This window comes from Pygocentrus nattereri, chromosome 2 (assembly GCF_015220715.1).
Source record: "Pygocentrus nattereri isolate fPygNat1 chromosome 2, fPygNat1.pri, whole genome shotgun sequence".
NCBI classification, from domain to species: Eukaryota; Metazoa; Chordata; class Actinopteri; order Characiformes; family Serrasalmidae; genus Pygocentrus; species Pygocentrus nattereri.
In genome coordinates, this window is record NC_051212.1 from 51,553,230 (window position 1) to 51,573,686 (window position 20,457).

Below are 20,457 nucleotides of genomic sequence, written 5' to 3' on the forward strand. Positions count from 1 at the left end.
CACAGCTTCGTTACTCAGGCCATCGTCCTCCTAAACAAGCTCGTCTCACATTTAAACATAAACGTACATAACCACTGTATACGCTATGATTCTTCTAAATAAAAACCTTTCCATCCTTTCTCTACTGTAGCTAAGAGCACATATGCACTTGTTACCTCAGCACATGATTGTATCTGTACTTTCTTCCCACTGCACACACTTTTACTTGCAGATCGTGCATCGTGTGTGTTTATGAAAAGTCTTTTTAACTATTTTTATTTCAGTGGATTTTACTTTTAGGTTGACACCCCAAACTGGTCGTTGTGGGTTTCCTCAAGACAACAGTGCTGCGTGTAAAATGAATTTTCCGTCAATAAATAGTCTTATCCCCAAATTTCCGCACAATTTAAACGTTGACACATCAGTGATAACCATTTTGGTCCATTGTGGAGAAACTCAGATCTCTCTACATTGGTGGCCACAATAAAATATAAAATACAACGCAAACAGTCAAGACTTACTTCCTAAAACCACCAGTAAGAACGCTTTAAAAGCTTTTACATGTAACGCTGAGACCGTTTCAGGCCAACACTTTATTGTAAAACAACGTCAAAGGTACTAGGCAGTGTGTTCATAACCATTTCAGATAATTATCACACTTTAAAAACACGGTTCTTTCAAAAAACCTACATTTAAAAGAACCCTTGGCATGATTAGTGTTAACTGCATCATGATGATTCTTCAGATCGATGGACAATGTGCTGTGGCCCTGAATCATGGTGAGAGTTCTTCGTTCTTTAGAGAACTGTTCTTACCTGAAGAACCCTTGAATAACCATCTTTAAGAGTGTATATAGCTTTGAAAGGAATTCTTCAGACATCTGGTTCCCATCACCCAGCTGCCACTCCGAATGAGTGGTTCCACACCAGACTTTGTAGTTTACATTCCTGACCCATAGTGGTCAGATGTTTCACCTTTTTGAATCTTCAATTTCAGTAAATCTATTTCATTATGTATCTATGATTTACTCTAGGAATACAATTTGAAACTTCTGTAAAATACAGAAAATTTATCTGAACCTAGAAAATAGGCTGATTGTTCAGAGGAACAACACAGGTCCTGACACTAAACCGGTCCATTTAGCGTAGTTAACTTCTGAAATCCACTTTTTTCTTGGCCTAAAAAATAAACTTGCATTTTATAGTCTTCCAATTTAAATCGCCTCCTTTCCGTTCCAAAACACTAGTCTTTCTTTTAAGTTGAGCAGGCTGTCTCCAGTGACCTTACGACCTCGAAGGAAACGTAAGCTCACAGCTTTAACCACTAAAACTAGTTTACCTTTGAAACGTGGGTTTTGTGTTTAGGGTTTTAAATCTTTAGTTCAGGTTTATTACTAACTACACACAGCTTTTCATTCAGGGAGAAGTGCCGAGTACGAAGACAGTCAGTACAGAAAGCTTTAGCGAATTAGAAAATTGGAACAAAACACGAGGATCATGTTTGGTCAGGAAGACTCCCGAAAGGCTGGCTAACCTGAGGACTCGTACTGGGGAGATACAAGGAATCCAAAGATTTCTTAACACAGTCAGTCATGCTGAGCTTTCCTCAGAGCAGCCGGCACTTCAACCATTTGAAACACTACTCATGATGCGTCTTTGGTGTGGGTGTCCAACAAAAAACTGAGCATACGAAAGCAGAAACCCCTCTTTTGTAGCAGCTTTAAATAAATAACAAGATAATATAAAAAAGCTTGGCAGTCACACGTATTACACCTGTTATACTATGTTTATAAAACCACTTCATTACACAAGAAGCAGACGCCCCAAAAATATTACAGCGCTCTCTCCAACTGCTTTGGTGAATATGGATTAAATGGTCTTTTTGTCTCTAAATGCACTGAACTTGACTGAAATCTACTTAATAGTTTTGTGCTTCCTTAAATCAGCCCTGCACTTCAGTGGTCTTACCTTGGGTTGCAGGGTAACAAACTTGGCCTTCGAGGACATCTGAGAATTTGCAGCATTTGTATAAAACCCTGCCGAAGTTATTTGTATATTGTTTTGATCCAAGGTCGTCGTCTTTAATGTAAAAATAATCATTTGGTACCTTTTGCATCTTGTAACGCCCAAATGGTCAAACGTGAAATTTCCCTTTTGCTAAACTCTGGTAGGTAAGGTGTAATACCTGGGATACATGACCTGAAATGTATTCCTGATATTGAAACAATGTACACCACCTTTTAACTAGTGGTGCAGCCACATTAACCTCCCAGCTCAAAATTTCACACCTAAACCAAAATACACTACATTACCACAAGCATTCGCTCGTCTGCCTTCAGATGAGCTGTCGTTCCCAATCGCTTCCACTGTGTTATAATACCACTGACAGCTGACTGTGGAATATTTAGTAGTGAGGAAATTTCACGACTGGACTTGCTGCACAGGTGGCGTCCGATCACGGTACCATGCTGGAGTTCACTGAGCTCCTGAGAGCGACCCATTCTTTCACTAATGTCTGTAGAAGCAGTCTGCAGGCCTAGGGGCTCGGCTTTATACACCTGTGGCCACGGAAGTGATTTGGAACACCTGAATTGAATGATGTGGATGGGTGAAAACACTATTGCCAAAAGTATCTTGTAGGTATTTGATACAATAGATAGGTTTGAATTTCTCATTGGGTTGAATGTGATTTTTGCAAAAGTTGCATAAAGACTACCAACCACGTCTACAAAAGAACATTTGGGTGAAGCACTAAAAGCCAATTAAGTAGTTTGTTTATGCAAAACAGTTCATTCAAAAATATTTTAAGTCTACTGTAGTTGTGTGAAGTGCATGTGCATCATAACCCTACAACATATGCAAAATGTGGTCTAAAACCTTTAACACCGACTAACCGCTGTGATATCATCCCATGTTTCTCCGCAGGTCTGGGGAGCACAGTGAACTGCCCAATAGCGACAGACTATTACATTTTAATTCAAAGCAGAGGACAAAAACCTGACAGATAAAAGTATGAAGCTATAAATCTTCTGGTCCATTTCTGATGGCACGCAGTAAAGAAAAAGGTGAGTTGCTAGCTAGTTTTGAGTCTTAAAATAAAGGGGTAAAGGGGATTTGACGTCTGAAACTCGCCTCTCATCTCTTTTGTGATCAGCAAGTAGAAACAAGACACCGTTAATAGTGAAACGACTAATAGTTAAATATTTTGGGCTTCTTAAAAGAGCGTGACGAGTTGTTTTTGGTTATTTCAGTATGTAAAGGGGGTAGAAGACACCACAAAAAGTTAGATAACGGACCATTTAAAACCCTTCCTAGAACCTGCTCAGGGAAAACGGATTTCCCGTAACCAACACAGGGGTCAGCGACACTGGATGTTGATCTGCTTACTAAAGCCCCACCATGACTAATGAATTTCAAAAGACGAGGCCCATTAACATATTTGAGGCCAGACTTCCAATCATTACAATTTTATTGATGGACATGTCAACAACGCTCACTCAAAAAACCAACAATATTCAGCAAAATAAACAAAAATAAAATGTACATTTGAGAGTTTGAACAGTACATGAAACTAACTGTGTTTACCTCTAAGGCATGCTCCCCATTTCTCAGATAGCCTCCGATTAAGTCTTCTTTTCTACACCCCCACGAATTCTGTTGTGAACAATTTGCTCAGAAGGAAAGAGCATATTGCATGCATACCAAAACATATGCAGCAACGGACAGCAAAATTCAAAGAAACTCTCCAATTAAACTGCCAAAAAGCAATCAAAAGTCTGAAAATTTGCTACGCAAAACAAAAAACAAACAAAAAAAAAAGTTCCTGGTCATGATCCATCCATCTAGCATTGATTCCTGACCCATATCAGCAAATGGCAAAGCATGTACGAAATCATCATAGTTCATCAAACAGGCCATTCATCAACCGACAATTCAAAAAGCATGTTGTTACTCATCTTAAGACAATGCTAGCTCATCAGAATAGCATCAAAAACAATTGCCCTGCACGAATAACATTCACTTTGCAATCACAGATTCCTCAGGATACATTTTCTTTACCTTATAACTGGAGCCCTCGAACGGTCTATGTTCAGCGGAGGGACAGACTCAGACTCCTCCTTAGGGACAAACCTAGCTCAGGACCTGATTCTACGACCTATGCCTGCAGCATCTTCAACACTGTGAGTGAGAATGAAGGCAGCAATTTGTATTAGCACTACAGAAGGGCAATAGCAACAGCACAGGGTTTAAACCAGTGACATGAGAGCATACATACATGTGTACACTTCAGTATCAGTGAAATAACTGCCAAGACAGATCCCTGGTTAAATATATATATATAGTATATATATTCCAACTGCATGCAGCATTGATAAGGCAGGGAAAATGATCTACAGTGACATTGAGCCATCCTAAACACCCTAGAACAGGTTTAACCAACAGACTAACATCAGAATGAATAAGCATTGGACATATTGGCATCGAATGAACAAGAACGGCATTTCAAATCATATAAAAATGCTAGATGCTTTGCATTTATGGAAGAAAAATTAAAAATCACATTAAGCTGCATGTCAGCCAGTGACATGCACATCATTCAAATACAGAACATCCTACGTCTCGCTGTAAAGGGCTATGGCTTTCAATACTAATGTCAACATTTCATAAAGACATGTGCCTAGAAATTCTAACAAAAAAATGCACCAATGTCGGGTTGAGTAGAAAAGTCAGGCAAAATACAAGTCAAGACTGATTCACAGGTTCAAAACACTTGGTTTCTTAGGTTAAGCTTACCTGTGTTATTGCAGCAGAACCTAAGGTGTGGGATGACGCTGCAAAATCAGACAATGCACTGCTCATTTGTGCCAATCAACATTGTCAAATGAATCATTTGCATCGATTTGACAGCCTTCAAGAAGTCTTTAAGCAATGGCAAAACGATTCATAGATCTATGACAGCCTGGAAAAATGATACTAAGCAAGTCAGCCAACATCTGAACAAGACATTTTGCAAGAGAACTGCCTAAATAAGCACTGGTTTGGTAAAGTAAGGTTCACATTAGAATGCAATGGAAGAAAACTTGGCAAAACAACAGTGTCTGATGGCACTTTTAAGGACTGAGCTGAAAATTTTCTAATGCAAGTTTCACACAAAAAAAATTAAAAAGAAAAGCAGACTGGATTGCATGTGCTGCCCTGACTTAAAATTCAGTTAGGTGAGTTAAGCAGTGGTCGGCAAATCCTACAGGGACTAAAACAGTGGACATATTGCTAAGTGTCATTCTACCAACACAGGCAAAAGTGACAGTCCGGTTTCATGAACAGGGTAAGGTCAAAGGCTCAACATCGAGACATCAACAATTTGCATGTCAAATTGAATTGCAGCCCAGACATACTTACCCAAAAACAACAAAAAGGCAGTTTCAGGATAAACATTTCAGGCTTATGCACTATATAAGGACATCAAGTTTGTCAAGGATAATGCATTGACAGCATGGGGCCATTGTTTTTGTACTTACAGCGGAGGCTCATTTCACTGGTGTGGTACAGCACAGACTCCTCAGCCCTACAGAGCCACTTACAGGCCTATGCTGGAGGGCCGCCAACACGGGCAGAGCGGAAAAAAAAAGGGCACCTTAGCATTTAAGCTTTTTAATCGTAAGAGATTAAGAAATGCCTGCAGATTTTTATATGCATTTTTCTTTAAAAGTTGGGGAAAGGAGGAGGGGGGACATAATTTTATAATACATAATTGTTAATTGAGCACATTTCACCTGCCCTGTAAAAAAACAAGAGCATACTGAGAAAGAGATAGCAACTAAAAATGTCTACAGGTCACATTACAAAGGAACATTTTTTTGTTGGTTTTTAATATATATATATATAAAAAAAAAGTACATTTAAAAAAAAAAAAAAAAAAAAAAAAAAAAAAAAAAGTACTTGCTTACCGCTGTCCTAAACTCGCCTGTGAGGGGGAAAGTTTCTCACATTATAAACAGTGCACGCTACCTGAAGTCAGTACACTTGGAAACAATACAAATAACATCACCTTAGCACTGAGCAAGGAGTCATTGCGAATGAGTCATACCTCGCCAACAGCAAGTCACCTTCCCTCAGATACACCTGTCTATTCCTACGACCACAGCAATTGCCAGGAAAAAAAAAATGCAATATAAAAACAGGACTAGATCCATTCATCTAGCAAGCAAATGTCAAAAGATTGTTTCTGCCAGATCTAAAAACAAGACCAGGAATCGAAATAAAAATAAAAAGAGACCAAGAGCCGTTTAAACAGCTGCAGAGGAACAAAGACAAGTGTCATTTTTCAGTCTGTAAGTACGGACAGAGAAATGGTCTAAACTTTGCGTTGAGCCCCTTTCCACCCACCCCACAAAACAAAATTTTAATATTTGAAAAAAAAAAAAACAAGGGGAAAAACAAACAAATCAAATTAAAAAAAAAACCTCTTACACAAGTTCTTCCCCACTTTTGCTGCCCCACTTACCAACACAGGAGGTTTCATTTTGTTTTATTGCAAAAACACAACAGGCATATCATTTTAAAACTGAGATGATTTACATGGAAAAGAGGACTATCATTTATAGACATTAGCTGTAACTACATAATGAGATACAGGAGCTGGAATGACCAATATTACCCCACTAAAAACAAACCGTTCATTTGTACAAGAGAGGAAAACAAAATAGAAAAAATCTCGGAATCTTGGAATCCGGAACCATATTTTTCTTTTTTTTTTTTTTCTTTTTCTTTTTTTTTTTTGCAATCTAGTTTAAACACAAACCAAGGAAATTAAGATCTTCATCAAGGCGTCTGCATCCAAACATTTAATAAAGGATTTTTTCGACAATGTAGCATTTACTTTATGTCCACTTCGCATTACTGGCCCTGTGCAGAAGAAATACATAAGAAATACACAACATGTTAAGAGCAGAAACACCGACTCCGCTCCCCCAACCACCCCCCATGCCCAAAATAAAGAGATAAAGAGGCCTGTATAGGAAGGGAAGAGTTTGGTTAAAGTCTTGTCGCTTTGCTGTCTGGACGCCTGCTGAAGCTGCGGAGGAAAATATTACGGAGAAAGGACAAAAAAATTCGGACGTTCAAGCTCAAAAGTTTCAGAATGGCTCAAAAACATCTCAACATAAGGCAGATAAAGAGGGGTAATGTCAGTGGGAGCATACCTGCTGGGCCTGCGGTGCTGCTCCCATGGGCTGAGAGCCACTCTGGCCATAGTAAGCCGCCTGCTGGCGATAATATTCGGCCCAGGCTGCGCTGTAGTCCGGCTGGCCTCCGGGCTGAGAGGCACCTGCCGCGGCCGCCTGTGGGGCAGCTTGACCTGCAATGTCCATCGCAGACGTTAAGAAATGGCAACACATACGTAAAATATCATAAGCATGTTTTAAACCAAAACGGAGCCGCTAATCTGAAAATGAAAGCGATATTAAATCACATTTATGCTCACTCCTTTCCTTTGCTGGTACAAAATGCTGACAGCTAAGGTGAAAGACTTCACATGCTGGGAATCTCAAGGGACCTCCCCATGCAATTTTGACTGAGGATAATGGGATGGAATCACTTGACGCAATTCTCTTGACTTTTGACATCTACAGCCTACATTTGATTTCACCGGCCCATTAACAAGTAACATTAGCCTTAAATTTGGGTGCAGTCTGATTGAGCATCTAAAATCAAAAATAGAAACGACATTATTTGATCGCTGTTCTGTGTCTCACATGCTGTCTACAGCATCACACAGAGCGAGTCGAGAACCCTTGCTCTTCCAAGTTCTGCCAAAATGCTTTATAATGTCTCTGGGTAACCATGAATATTTTACAGCAGGGGAAATGAAGAGCCTGTCATTATACAACTTTGTTACTCGGACATTTTCAGAGGTGAACTATGCCACCCCATATAATCTCTAATCAAGCTTTCAGACAATCTGCCCCTACACGCATGTTACAAACTGCTTTACCTGCTTCAGAACACGCAGTTTGGTGTGGAAGTACTACTGAGTGTTGAAATGACTCTTGGGCCAAAGCAAACCTATTTTGTGACCATAAGTAGAAACCTATCTGTGAAAAAGCCGATAATTTGGCACTAGACTGAACTACACCTAACACCAGACGCTACTGCAAAACAGTTTGTAAGAGGGGGAACGACCCCGGCCTCACTACCTCCGAGAGGCGGGACAGAAACCCACTGCTTTGTTTTAGGGCAGCCATAATTACAGCAGCTCTACAAAAGAGGGCCGTAAGACAAACATGGGCACCCACATCCACTACCTGAGAACAGTCTAGTCAGAAAAGCCTCTACATCTCCCACCTTGTTTCTTGTAGTACTCCTCCCATGCCTTGGTGTAGTCCTGCGGCTGCTGTCCTTGTTGACCTGAGACAGAATTGTGACACTTTTTTTTACCTCGTTTACACTTTAAAGCACTGGAAATACAAGTGACAAAACACTATTTAGATCTAACTACTAAATCTACAGCATGTACGTCCTGATCTCTCGCTTGTCAGCATGTATAAATGCCAGGTTCAACTGAAGTGCTGGCACATATGCTCTGTTTTCTACCTTCATCACTCTAACCTGCCTACAGTTCCACAGTCTAAACAGCAGGACTTGAATCAACCTGCGAAACAAACCCCTTTGACAAACGGCACATCACTAATTAAGGCCAATTACACAAGGCTCTGCATGGCGAGCAGCTCTCAGAGGCCATTCAAGTCCCTTTTGCTGTTTAGGCTGGGCCCAAGGATGAGAATCTGAAGCTACGTTTGGCAAAATATTTATACCCAATTTCTTGTAATATTCCTCCCAGGCCTTGGTGTAATCTGCCTGTCCAGTCTGACCTGGAGCCTGCGGGTCACCTGTTAAAAATGGTACAATATGATTGAGAACCGTTCTGCAGAAAGTCTGCATTTGACCCAAACAGGTCTAAGGCGTCTCAGAACCTGCCCTTTCCCCATAAACACTAAAAAAGAAAAGGAGAAACCTGTCTAAAGACAACAAAAATCTCAAAAAAAAAAAAAGCAGAAGAAAGGAATATGAACACGCACACAAAGCAAAGAACTATAGAGTGGCTATTGCTACAGAGCAGAATACGCCTCACATTCAGTCTAAAAGGCTTCTACATTAGGTATGGTACTTAAGAGACACCAACCTTGTCCGTTGGTCTGTGTGGTGCCTGGAGCGGCATTTGTTGGCGTCATAGGGGCTTGTGGCTGCTGTTGATACTGAGCGTAATAGGCTGCCCATGCTGCTGCATTAGCATCAGCTGCTGCTTTATCTATACAACAAACCATCCAAATAACTTTTAGACATCATACTTTTTTAAAAGGCTATAAAGTCAAGTTTTCCATAGTGTAAACATGACAATGCAGGGTGCTGATCCGGTAAGACAACTGGCACTAACACAATGATATTTTGATTTTATTTTACACACACATATATATTAGAATGGAGGACTTACTGGGATCTGGCTGACCTTGCTGCCAGTGAGGGTACCCGTTGCCCCAGCCCTGAGGTTGGTAAGGCCCAGGAGGACCACTGCAAATGCCAAAGCCATGCATTACCTCATGTATGTCAAAAGACTTGGCTTTTCAGTTCCACAACAGAAGGCCTCTCAAAAATTCTCCATAAAACATAAATATTGTATTGTACAGCCCTACTGCTGGGCCAAAAGAAAAAGGGGGATTCTTACTGTGGTCCAGGAGGTCCCTGGTTGTAAGGTCCAGGATTGTAGGGTCCCATAGGGGCAGGAGGACCTGGTGGACCAGGAGGGCCATGGGGTGAAGGGCCTCCATGGGGACCAGGTGGGCCATGAGGTCCACCCATAGGGTTGACTGGACCCTAAACAGAAAACCAACCAAAAATTATTATTTTTAAGCTGAAGAATTACCAACAAAGGAAAACTTTACCATTTTCATCAAAAGATGATACGGTTGATCATGTGTACTGAATGTTTTACTGAGTCACTCACTCCAATCTTCTCCTCAACCAGCTGTCTGGCATAGTCGATCTGTTGGGGCGTTCCACGAACCGTGAACATCTTTATATTGGGGTCTGCGTTGGGTGGAGGATTCCTTTGTAGCTCTATCCTGGCACCGGACTGCTGACTGATGCCCTTAATTGTCTCACCCCCTGTTAAAGTTAATTAAGCGCACAGTGAAACTTCTAACAAGATCAGACAGCAATTAAGTATCAATGGCAAATGCAACTTCCACAGACTTACAACCACAGTAACATCTCAGAACTGACCTTTGCCAATAATGAGGCCTGTCTTCATGGTGGGGACTGTGAAGGAAAACTCCTGCAGGCCTCCCGGGGGACCCATGTTCCAGTTGCCTTGGCCACGGCCACGGCCTCTGCCACCACCGCCGCCGCCGCCACCCCCATGTCCTGGAGGACCTCCGGCTTGAACACTCCGCAGCAGGTCAGAGATGATCTCAGCTGCGTGCTGTGCTCGGTCAGGTGGGCCTATGATCTGAGCTATCCTTTCTGGTGTGCTGCCATCGTCTGTATTGCAGGACGGCAAACAGAGACAGGGTAAGAATTACAGATAGAAAACTATGCATTATTTGAGGCATCTTTAAAAATAAATCAGAAAGTGTAAAGACAGCAAATTTAAGTTTTCATGTACTTTTACCATTAATTATAGATTCTAGTATGACAAATCATGTATACAATTCTTTCTGACTTGGCTGAAAATGGAGTAATAGGGGGAAAAAATATTTTCTGGTCTGATATTTTTGCCATCCTGGGAGACAACTGTAACCTGCAATCCAGTTATTACACACCTGGTTTGAACTGAATCCGAACACCAGTGTCGTTCTGAATTTTTTTGATCATTTCACCATTCCTGCCAATCACAATCCCCACTGCAAAGCGTGGCACTGGCACCTAAGAGACAAGCAACCATAAAACGACTAAACACTTAACAGTGATAAAATATTCAACAACAGTTATTCTATCAGACAACAGAGCTACAAGCTCAAGCTATGCTGTTCTGACTTACATCCAGGCCATCACCTCCGCCCATCCTGGATCCATATTCGCCTCTCTGCTCTCTGAAGCCCTGGTCTCTGATCAGCTCCATCACCATCTCTTTGGCTTGCTGGAAAGAGACGTTCATTTTTTTTTCCAACTTCACTCACATAAATGACTCACAATGTCAAAACTGTTTTCATCTGATCCGGTAAATGACCTGCTCAGTCTACGATGGACTGACCTGAACTTTAAAGGGATCTCCAGAAATCCTGAGTGGCTTATCTGCCCCTGTGTTTTGCGGTCCATCTTGAATCATCACCATCTTGACCCCAGCACGTTCCTGTGATTCAGACAACAGATCTTATAAACGACTGCACTGAAAAAACTTTAATCCACTCTGGACCTTAAAACAATGCACACTTTTTTGTGGTCTCACCTGTAGCTGCTTGATGGTTTCTCCTCCCTTGCCAATGACCAAGCCTGCTTTGGACGCAGGGACCATTATTTCCTGAACTGACGATCCTGGACCATCGTTATGGTGAAACGACGGGGTGGGTCTTCCTTTCTCCACAATCTCCGTCAGTAACCTTTTTGCAGTCCTTTCGAAGACACACACACAAAAAAAACCTTGTCAGCACACCACAGTCTGAGGTGCATGACATAACCAATCATCCCATGCCCTGAATGTGGGTAGAGACTCACTGGATTGAATCTGGAGAGCCTGTTAACGTCACTGATCTTTCAGGCATACCACCGCTATCTGTGGAGAAAAACAACAGTTTTAGTTAGAGTCTTAAACAGCTTATAAAACGGTGAACAGGGCACAATGTGCAGGTGTCAGTCACTCACCTGGAGCTATCTGTATCTTGCATCCTGATTCTTGCTGTACCCTTGATATCTGCTCTCCTCCTCTACCGATAACTGGAGACATTTGAAAGGAAAAAGGGAGTCAAGCTTTGCAGAACAAGCCCTGAAATATTTTTTTGGAGTCGTCAAGAATCCACTTACTAAAGCCAACCATGCCATCCGGAACCTTGAACTCTTCCGAAGTAGGCCTGCACGAAGAAAGGACATAAGATTTGTGTTCCCAAAAAAGGAAGTGTATTAAAACGTCTCTGAACTTCACAGGACAATTAGACCAAAATACTCGACACAAAACCAAATACCTTGGAAGACCACCCATTCCACCCTTTACAGCGGCAAAAGCTGGACAAAAAAAAACAAAACAGCCAAGTTCATAATGACAATCAGGCAATCATAATAAATAAATAAATAAATGAATGAATGAATGAATGGAGAAAAGGCTTACGGTCACTTGGAGCAACTTTCTTCGTTTCTGGCTGGTCTGTGAAACGCAAGAAAAAAATTAAGATCATATAAATGCAAACCGTTTAAATACACAAGACCATCACAAAATATGTATTTTATTTATTATTATTATTATTATCATCATTTTTATATGCACACACACACAAAAAACTACTTTCAGGCATCAGATATTCTTGCAAACTGAGCCACTATAAACATGACACTAAAGAGGCCACATGCTTAGAAGCATAGAATAACAACGCATGCTATACAAGCATAAGGCAGAGCTACTGCGGCTACAAAGCTTTCAAAAAAGATGTTCGCGAATAAAAGGCCACTAGAGACACTAGGCTTCTGTAAGCAGAGCCAGCACAGCAAACGACTTCTGACTCAACTCGCTAAACAAACGAATAAAAATAAATCGCTTTCTAGTGGTTGACTGATCTGCGACACTATTTAGACAGCATTAATTCTACATGGGGAGGTGGGTAATGTCAGTTTTATCTGTGCTTCAGTCATTTTAGTCATCTAATCAGTCACATCAGTCATTCTTATCAAATATAAATCAACTTACTTCAACTGATAAACTTATAAAATAATATATAAAGTTTCAAACATTCGCTATGCAGTCCACATATGGAAACTACACTGCAAAAGAGCCCATTTCTGATTTATTTTTTTGCGAACAATATCATTTACATGCATCCCCCTATTCAGCCTACAGCAGCTTAGCCTCGGCCTCTCACACTCGAGTTTTGAGGAGTGTTTCAGCCTGGACTGCTTAAAGAGGCACAAAACAGATCAGCCAATAAAAACAAACCTCAGGTACATCATACAAACACACACATATTCTCTCTTTATATATATATATATATATATCTCCAATATATCTAACTATATATCTATATCCCTATATATCTATATCTATCTACCTATATATCTATATCTATCTACCTATATAACTATATCTATCTATACATCTATATCTATACATCTATATCTATCTATATCTCTCTAATATATCTAACTATATATCTATCTAACTACATATCTATATCTATCTAACTATATATCTATATCCCTATATATCTATCTATATATATATATATATATATATATATATATATATATATATATATATATATATATATATCTATACATCTACATCTATACATCTACATCTATACATCTACATCTATACATCTACATCTATACATCTACATCTATATCTATCTATATCTCTCTAATATATCTATCTAACTATATATCTATATCTATCTAACTATATATCTATATCTATCTAACTATATATCTATATCCCTATATATCTATATATATCTACCTATACATCTACATCTATACATCTACACCTATATCTATACACCTATATCTATACACCTATATCTATACACCTATATCTATACACCTATATCTATACACCTATATCTATCTATCCATCTATATATCTATGCATCTATATCTATCTATATCTATACATCTATATCTCTCTCTATACACCTCTATCTCTCTATACACCTCTATCTCTCTATACACCTCTATCTCTCTATACACCTCTATCTCTCTATACACCTCTATCTCTATCTATACATCTCTATCTCTATCTATACATCTATATCTCTATCTATACATCTATATCTCTATCTATCTATACATCTATATCTCTATCTATCTATACATCTATATCTCTATCTATCTATACATCTATATCTCTATCTATCTATACATCTATATCTCTATCTATCTATACATCTATATCTCTCTATCTATCTATACATCTATATCTCTCTATCTATCTATACATCTATATCTCTCTATCTATCTATACATCTATATCTCTCTATCTACATATCTATCTACCAACTATATATATATATATATATATATATATATATATATATATATATATATATATATATACACATACATACATACATATATACACACACACACACATATGTGAGTGCTTTAAGTACAGAAGACCTCAAAGCACTGAGCTGTGCTCTCTGATCAAGCCTATACTTGTGTACCTCAAATGTACAATTCCCAACATCCAAAAAAGGTAGAGGGACAATTCTCAACCTAATACTAATCACAGTTAAGATGACTAGGTAGGTGGTTGGGTTAACAAAACTATGATTAAACTGCTTGTACTTTTGAGCAGCCGAACATTTTGTGTATGGAACTTTTTGGAATGAAGGCAGTTTTGTAGCTGCTCCCATCTCTGTCATTTATGCCAATGTGAATCATCCATAACCCTTACAGACTTCCTCTGGTAAAAGAACGCCTCCATCCCCATGTAAAACGAATCCCGTCCCAATAGTACCTGAAATACACAACACACTTTCTCAACAATATGACTGGTTAACTTTGCTTAAAGGAAAAAATGTCCTAGTTAAAAATCAACTTTGTCTCAGAACAAATGAAGCTCCTAAATATATTGTACTAATAAAGAATCACTGCTTTCTGAAATGCTCCCTCTTAAAAAGTAAGAGCGGGAAAAAGAAGAAAAAAAAAAAAAAAGATTAAGATAAGCATTTAACAGTAATAAGCTCTGAGGCAAAACAAGAGCATGAGGCCTCTTCCTAAACTGATACACTATAAAAAGACATCTACATCACACATAACACACACACACACACACACACACACACACACGGGGTGAGTCAAAAGTCACAGCAGATTTTTTTTATTTTTTTTATTATCGACTTTTATCTCTGGTGTCATCTCAAACAAATTGGGTATGCTGAGAAAATCCGCAACAAACACCACCTCCACCACCGCATCGCGGAGGCTTGTGGCTTGTGAGGCATAAAAAAATCTAACAAAACAAAATAAAACGATGTCCTGTGACTTTTGACTCACCCTGTAGATTGAGGTATAACAGACATCTTCAGTGGCTGAGATCTTACACGTCACAGAAACATTACTCAGATAAAACCGGGGCTCAATCAGACGCGAGGGTTAAGCGATCTGTAAGACAGCATGACGGGAAAAAAATCCGAGGGCATTTTCTCGGGAGAATTTCCGGCTGAGTTTTACTACGGTTGCAAAACAAGACTCAACTTTCCGTGAGTGAAGTAAAAGACACCGGAGTCCAATTCAGACAAGATTCGTTTTACACGGGGAGGTGGAGTAACTTGAACTGTACCGGCGTTACTTTAGTCCCATCCGAATGTGCCGTGCCGGTCATTTTTACTGACGGACAGCTCTCGCTTCGGTAAAGACTTGCATGCTTTTTACTCTCTATAAAACGAGCTGTAGAAATAACCTCAGGTCATATTAATCTTACGCTGGTGATTTTACACACTCAAAGAAACATTTAGTTTTGTTCCCTGCCACTAAAATCAAGCCGATGTGTAATTTTACTGTCCTGTCTCATATTTACAACTCAAAACGTTAAAAAAAGGTTGATTTCATGCTACGAAGTTGACTCTTGTGACTTCCCAAGCTAAAGACGCACTGCATTCACAGCGTTTGTGTAAATGAAAGAACGAATTAAATAAATATTTTAATTTTTTACAATTAAAGGCAGCGCAAAAACTGAGCCACTCATCTCCGTCATGTACACAGAGACGTCTTAGCCTCTGCGAATGGGCGATAAACATCACAGACGTCCTGCGGTAAACGGGCACTACCCACCCTCCTCATTAAAATCCTGTCTAAACAGAGCTCGAGAGGAGATCTCATCCACAGCATGTCTGTCCTCAACGTACCCCAAGTTTCTTTGAATTCAACAACCCCACTGCAGGCTTTCCTGGCTTTAATCATACATAAACACCTGGCAGACGCCCCCAGTCTCGCACAGACAGAAGCTCAGCTCTACTTACCAACAGAGACTAAACAGAAACGTTTGGCCAGACTGACCGTGAAAGGGTTTGGAAAGTCTGAACACTTACCAGCGTCCTCGAGAGGCCTTTTCTGGCCTCCGTATCCGAACTCATTGGAGGAAGGGGCAGGGGCAACGCCGTCACCTCCGATTTTCGCTGCTATCTGAAAAACAGAGAGATCTGGGTCACTTTCTTCAGCTACACCCGCCAAGCTGAGCAGATAGGACAAAACGCACGGTTAAAAAAAGGGAACGTAGGTCAAAGTGGTTCAGTCTGAAATGCTCAAGGGTCAGAGTGGTTCGCCGTGGTGGTGACAGGCGTCAGACAGCCACCTCTAAAAGCTCCCACAGGAAGTCAAACAGACAAAATGTGTACATTATGAATTACATTTTCACATTGGCGCCATTTTGGCAGACGCTCTTATCCATGATTTTACACAGGTAGGTGAAGGCGGTGTTAGGAGTCTTGCCCAAGGACCGTTTGTGTTTTACTGCAGCTCGCTCGTAACATTTGTATGGCTTTATGTACCAAAACGCTCGCAAGCTCTTTTTATTCTCTAAAATTATGAGTTTTAAATGAATGCACTGCCTAACGCCTGAGACACCGTCTTCTGGTGAGGTTTTAGCTTAAATGGACTTTAATCCGTTTATTTTAACCCATCCGTGGCCAAGGGGTACTTAGTGTTGTGAGGCAAAACAGGCACCCAGAAAAAAAAAAAAAAACCTCTCATGACTTTTTTACCACCAACATCACACAGAACAACTCGGGGGCCCCGTGTAGGATCACTGGTGGCTTTGGATGATAAATTAACTGGCTATATCTGTGTTGTGGACGTGGTGACCCCCGGTTCCTATCAACACCACTTGTAACGACATGGGTCTCTAAAACGAACCACTTCATAACAAACCACTCTGAACGACCGTTAAAGCCTCAAGGACGGGAGTTGCTCGGAAATTCTGAAAAAGCGGTGGAGCTCCCCTTCGACGTTTACCAGTTTTGTGTACCACATCGACTATAACCGACCGCAAATGTGAAATAAATCATTATATCTGTTTCTGGGACGGTAATAAAAGATATTCGTCTCATTTAACGACAGAATCCAGAAACATAAACTCGCCGTTGCGAAAGTTCGTCAGCAGCGAAGCGAGCGCAGCTACCGTTAGCCACCTAGCTAACTCAGAACTGTTCCGTTAGTGAATTAACGTCAACCAACACCACCGTCACACGTTAAGCCGAGAAAAAATAGCGAACAAAATCACGTGGAAGCGTTTAATATTTCATTACCCCGACTTACTTACGCTTTTCTGCGAGAAAAGGGGGTCAAGGCGGTTAGCTTTCACACGAGGCTCAAGTTGGCTCCCTTTTTCGAATTCGGCCGCTCCACCTTAAATGGCGCGGGAGCTCCATTCTGGCGCCTCAGGCCTCCAGTGACAGAACGCGGCTGCTGCGCCATTTAAGGTGGAACGGCCGAATTCGAACAAGAAGCTTCAGCCTCGCAGCTTTTTTTTCCTTTGTCGCAGCTGTGCTAAGCTAACCCCGCTAACCGACCGCTCTGTAGGGCAGGCACCGCAGCCAAAGCCTAGAAACGATCAAGTTCTGGGTTTAAACCGAGTCGCTCACTTGTCTCGCCCGCTGCAGCGCGTCTTTAAACGCGTCGTTCATTCCTGCTCCGCTGCTGGATGTCGGCGGCGCTACGCTGCTGTAATCGGCCATGTCCGAGTCAGCCCGAAGATGGCGGAGATTGAGAAGAAGCGCGGAGGAGACGCGGCGCAGGGTGTAGCGCTGAAAATGGGCCCCTGGCAAAAAAGTGTCGCTTCTTCCGTTTGGAGGGCTTGACTGACAAATTAAAAGTCCCCTCCCCCCACTCGCCTCGCAGTGGATGGCAGGTTACTAATGTTTTTCAGATTCAGATTCAGAATCAGGGCGCTTTATGGATCAATCTCTCTTTCTCTCTCTCTCTCTCCCCCCCTGCTCTGTCTCCCCCCCCCTCTCTCTCTCGCTCTCTCCCAGCCTTCGAATCTTTTGTCGTACTTTCTAAGAATCGTTTACGTTCGTATAAAATAATCGAACCAAATACTTTTATATTTCCACAAGTTGGAAATAAAAGGTTCCAGGAACTCAAAACCATTTCCACTTCACCCCTAAAGGGACGCGCTGCGGTGTTGCACCACATGTGGTTTTCTGCCAAATACGACGCCTTTTTTCCGGTGGAAGAGTTAACAAGTTAAAAGTCCCCCTACTTTACCTCGCGGAAATGGATGCCTCGAATTGACGACGCTGCAAATGGTTTTAGCTCGGGGCCCCGCTGGTGACATCCTGTATAAACAAAAATAATGCGTGGCCACGATTTAGTAAGGTGCGGGAATGAGATTATTAATTCATGGCCACGACTTAGTGAAGCACGGGAATGAAACCCTAATGCGTGGCCACTACTAAGCCATGGCCACGACTTAACCATCTCATTCCCACGCCTTACTAAGTGGCATTATTTTTATTTATGTAGGATGTCACCAGCGGGGCTCCGTATTTTAGAGACTGAGATGGCTTTAAATGTGGCTTTGTTTCTATGGAATCAACAGGCAATATATTCTTGTATTATCTTTAAATATTTAACTAGAAAGGGACGTTTAATATATGGGCATACAGACACATATGGAGGATCGGGCACATATTTCAAAACATATGTACATATATACATATGTATATAATACTGGATATCTGTGGACTCTGCATATACGCCTGTTACATGGTTGAATACATTAGTATTAGTATTAGTATTAAATATGTCAGGGAACTATATTTTCATGAATGTCATGTTTTAAAGCTTTTAATGCGCCGTTTACAATGTGCGTGTATTGAGAGTATACAAATATTTGCTTCACTGTGGAAGACAAAAAAATAAACACATAAAAACGTCATATTATATAACATGAAGTATCTCTTGGACGACACTTCACCTCAGACCCTCTGCATGCTACACTGGATGAACAGAGAAGCTCATTCGGTGGCGTCTGTTAGAGCTGTGCTGTGTTAAAGAGCCGCGTGAGGTCGTTCTTACCCGCTGCTATACGGCTCTACAGCGAGTCTCCTTACTCCAGAGAGGGTACTGATCTCCTGCTGTCTGCAATGTGCTGAACCACATCACTGTATCTCCTCTCTGATCAATACACCCTGTGCAATACATCACAGCCACTACTGTAACGACACTTTTCACTATGCACTTTACTTTACGCTACAATATTGATGCAACTCAGAGTTAGTCATGTCTAGAACATGTGCTGTAGGACAACCTCATACCACTCGGTGCCTGCTGTCTTGTAAATACAGACAATCTCTCATATGCCATGTGAATATGTAAATAGATACTTTTATACTTTATTTCTCTGCATAGTTTGTGTACTTATATGTGTTGCTACTGAAACACTGCAATTTCTATATATCAGTCTATTTATCTATCTATCTCTAAAACAGTGACTTTACAGGAGAAGGAAAAAACCTTCTTGGCTTTTAATGTAAGTGAGTGGAACCAGATGTTTTTCCAAGGAACTTTGGACTATTTCTTTTGGTCTGTTCATCTGGGAATTTACGCACGATGTAAAGGACAACAGGCTTTTTCAAAGTATGTCAAAAAGTAAACATCGATAAAAATGGAGATACGAGCAGCGACGTATCAGTAATATATGCCTTCCATATATGAACAATGCTTTCTGTCAGATATGGTTAAAAATATTAGACATATATGTTTATATTTGTTGATATATGGCTGTAATATATGTCCCATATTTAAACAATGGCCAGTTCCAGTACTATAAGTCAGTATGTACGTCACATACATGTCCACATGTGACTAATACGAGTTGGATATGAGGGAAATCCATATAAGATCATATACGATATACCATATAAACCCACATTGCCATATATCAGATTTCTATACGGGAAGGTACAGTATATCGTGTAGATTTTAGTGACATCATTTCATGTATATTCATTAAAATGTATATGCAATGAACCAAAACAGTGAAAAGTTTAAAATTAAAAACTATTTTAATCTCAAACAACTCCGGGCCTCATTCTCCATTATCTCCCCGAGTTTCTTCTTAAATGTGTTCTTGAGAAAGATCCTAAGAAAAGGTGTAAACCGTGGAACTGCTCACCTTTGTGCTGTGGAGTGTGTGTCGGTTCTGTTCTTACCTAAGAACAAAGCCCGGATAAGAAAACACTGGTGAGACAGAATCATCTGTGGGTTTGAAGAAGGAACTTCTTCTTAAGGACGGTTGGTGAACGAGGCTCATTGAGTTTAATAGGCCCAATCA

The 20,457-nt window shown here is 40.6% G+C and overlaps 1 protein-coding gene across 5 annotated transcripts; it reads right to left on the reverse strand.

Annotated features, from left to right (window-relative positions):
• Positions 1 to 3,429: 3,429 nt before the first annotated feature.
• fubp1 (far upstream element (FUSE) binding protein 1) lies at positions 3,430 to 17,912 on the reverse strand. Of its 5 annotated transcripts, XM_017714672.2 has the most exons (21): positions 17,762 to 17,912; positions 16,211 to 16,304; positions 14,575 to 14,637; positions 12,295 to 12,330; positions 12,152 to 12,191; positions 11,994 to 12,040; positions 11,835 to 11,906; positions 11,688 to 11,745; positions 11,422 to 11,584; positions 11,227 to 11,325; positions 11,014 to 11,112; positions 10,796 to 10,898; positions 10,257 to 10,514; positions 9,979 to 10,139; positions 9,700 to 9,848; positions 9,469 to 9,545; positions 9,160 to 9,285; positions 8,792 to 8,866; positions 8,322 to 8,384; positions 7,181 to 7,335; positions 3,430 to 6,884 (listed from the first exon to the last, which is right to left on the reverse strand). In XM_017714672.2, exons 1-21 carry the CDS (start codon positions 17,852 to 17,854, stop codon positions 6,876 to 6,878), a joined length of 2,040 nt encoding a protein of 679 aa, XP_017570161.1. In that variant the 5' UTR covers positions 17,855 to 17,912; the 3' UTR covers positions 3,430 to 6,875. The 5 variants fall into 5 exon arrangements, with proteins under 5 accessions (XP_017570161.1, XP_017570160.1, XP_017570162.1 ...); XM_017714671.2 differs by having other exon boundaries at positions 3,430 to 7,335; XM_017714673.2 differs by lacking the exon at positions 14,575 to 14,637 and having other exon boundaries at positions 3,430 to 7,335.
• Positions 17,913 to 20,457: the final 2,545 nt, after the last annotated feature.

Excerpts from the sequence above, each read along its gene's own strand:
- fubp1 (XM_017714671.2), bottom strand. The coding sequence starts at position 17,854 with ATGGCCGATTACAGCAGCGTAGCGCCGCCGACATCCAGCAGCGGAGCA. Across the intron at positions 12,331-14,574 it reads TCTTTTACCAGAGGAAGTCT|ACCAGCCAGAAACGAAGAAA; the intron begins GTAAGGGTTATG and ends TGCGTTTCACAG. Across the intron at positions 10,899-11,013 it reads GCGGAGGTGATGGCCTGGAT|GTGCCAGTGCCACGCTTTGC; the intron begins GTAAGTCAGAAC and ends CTTGTCTCTTAG.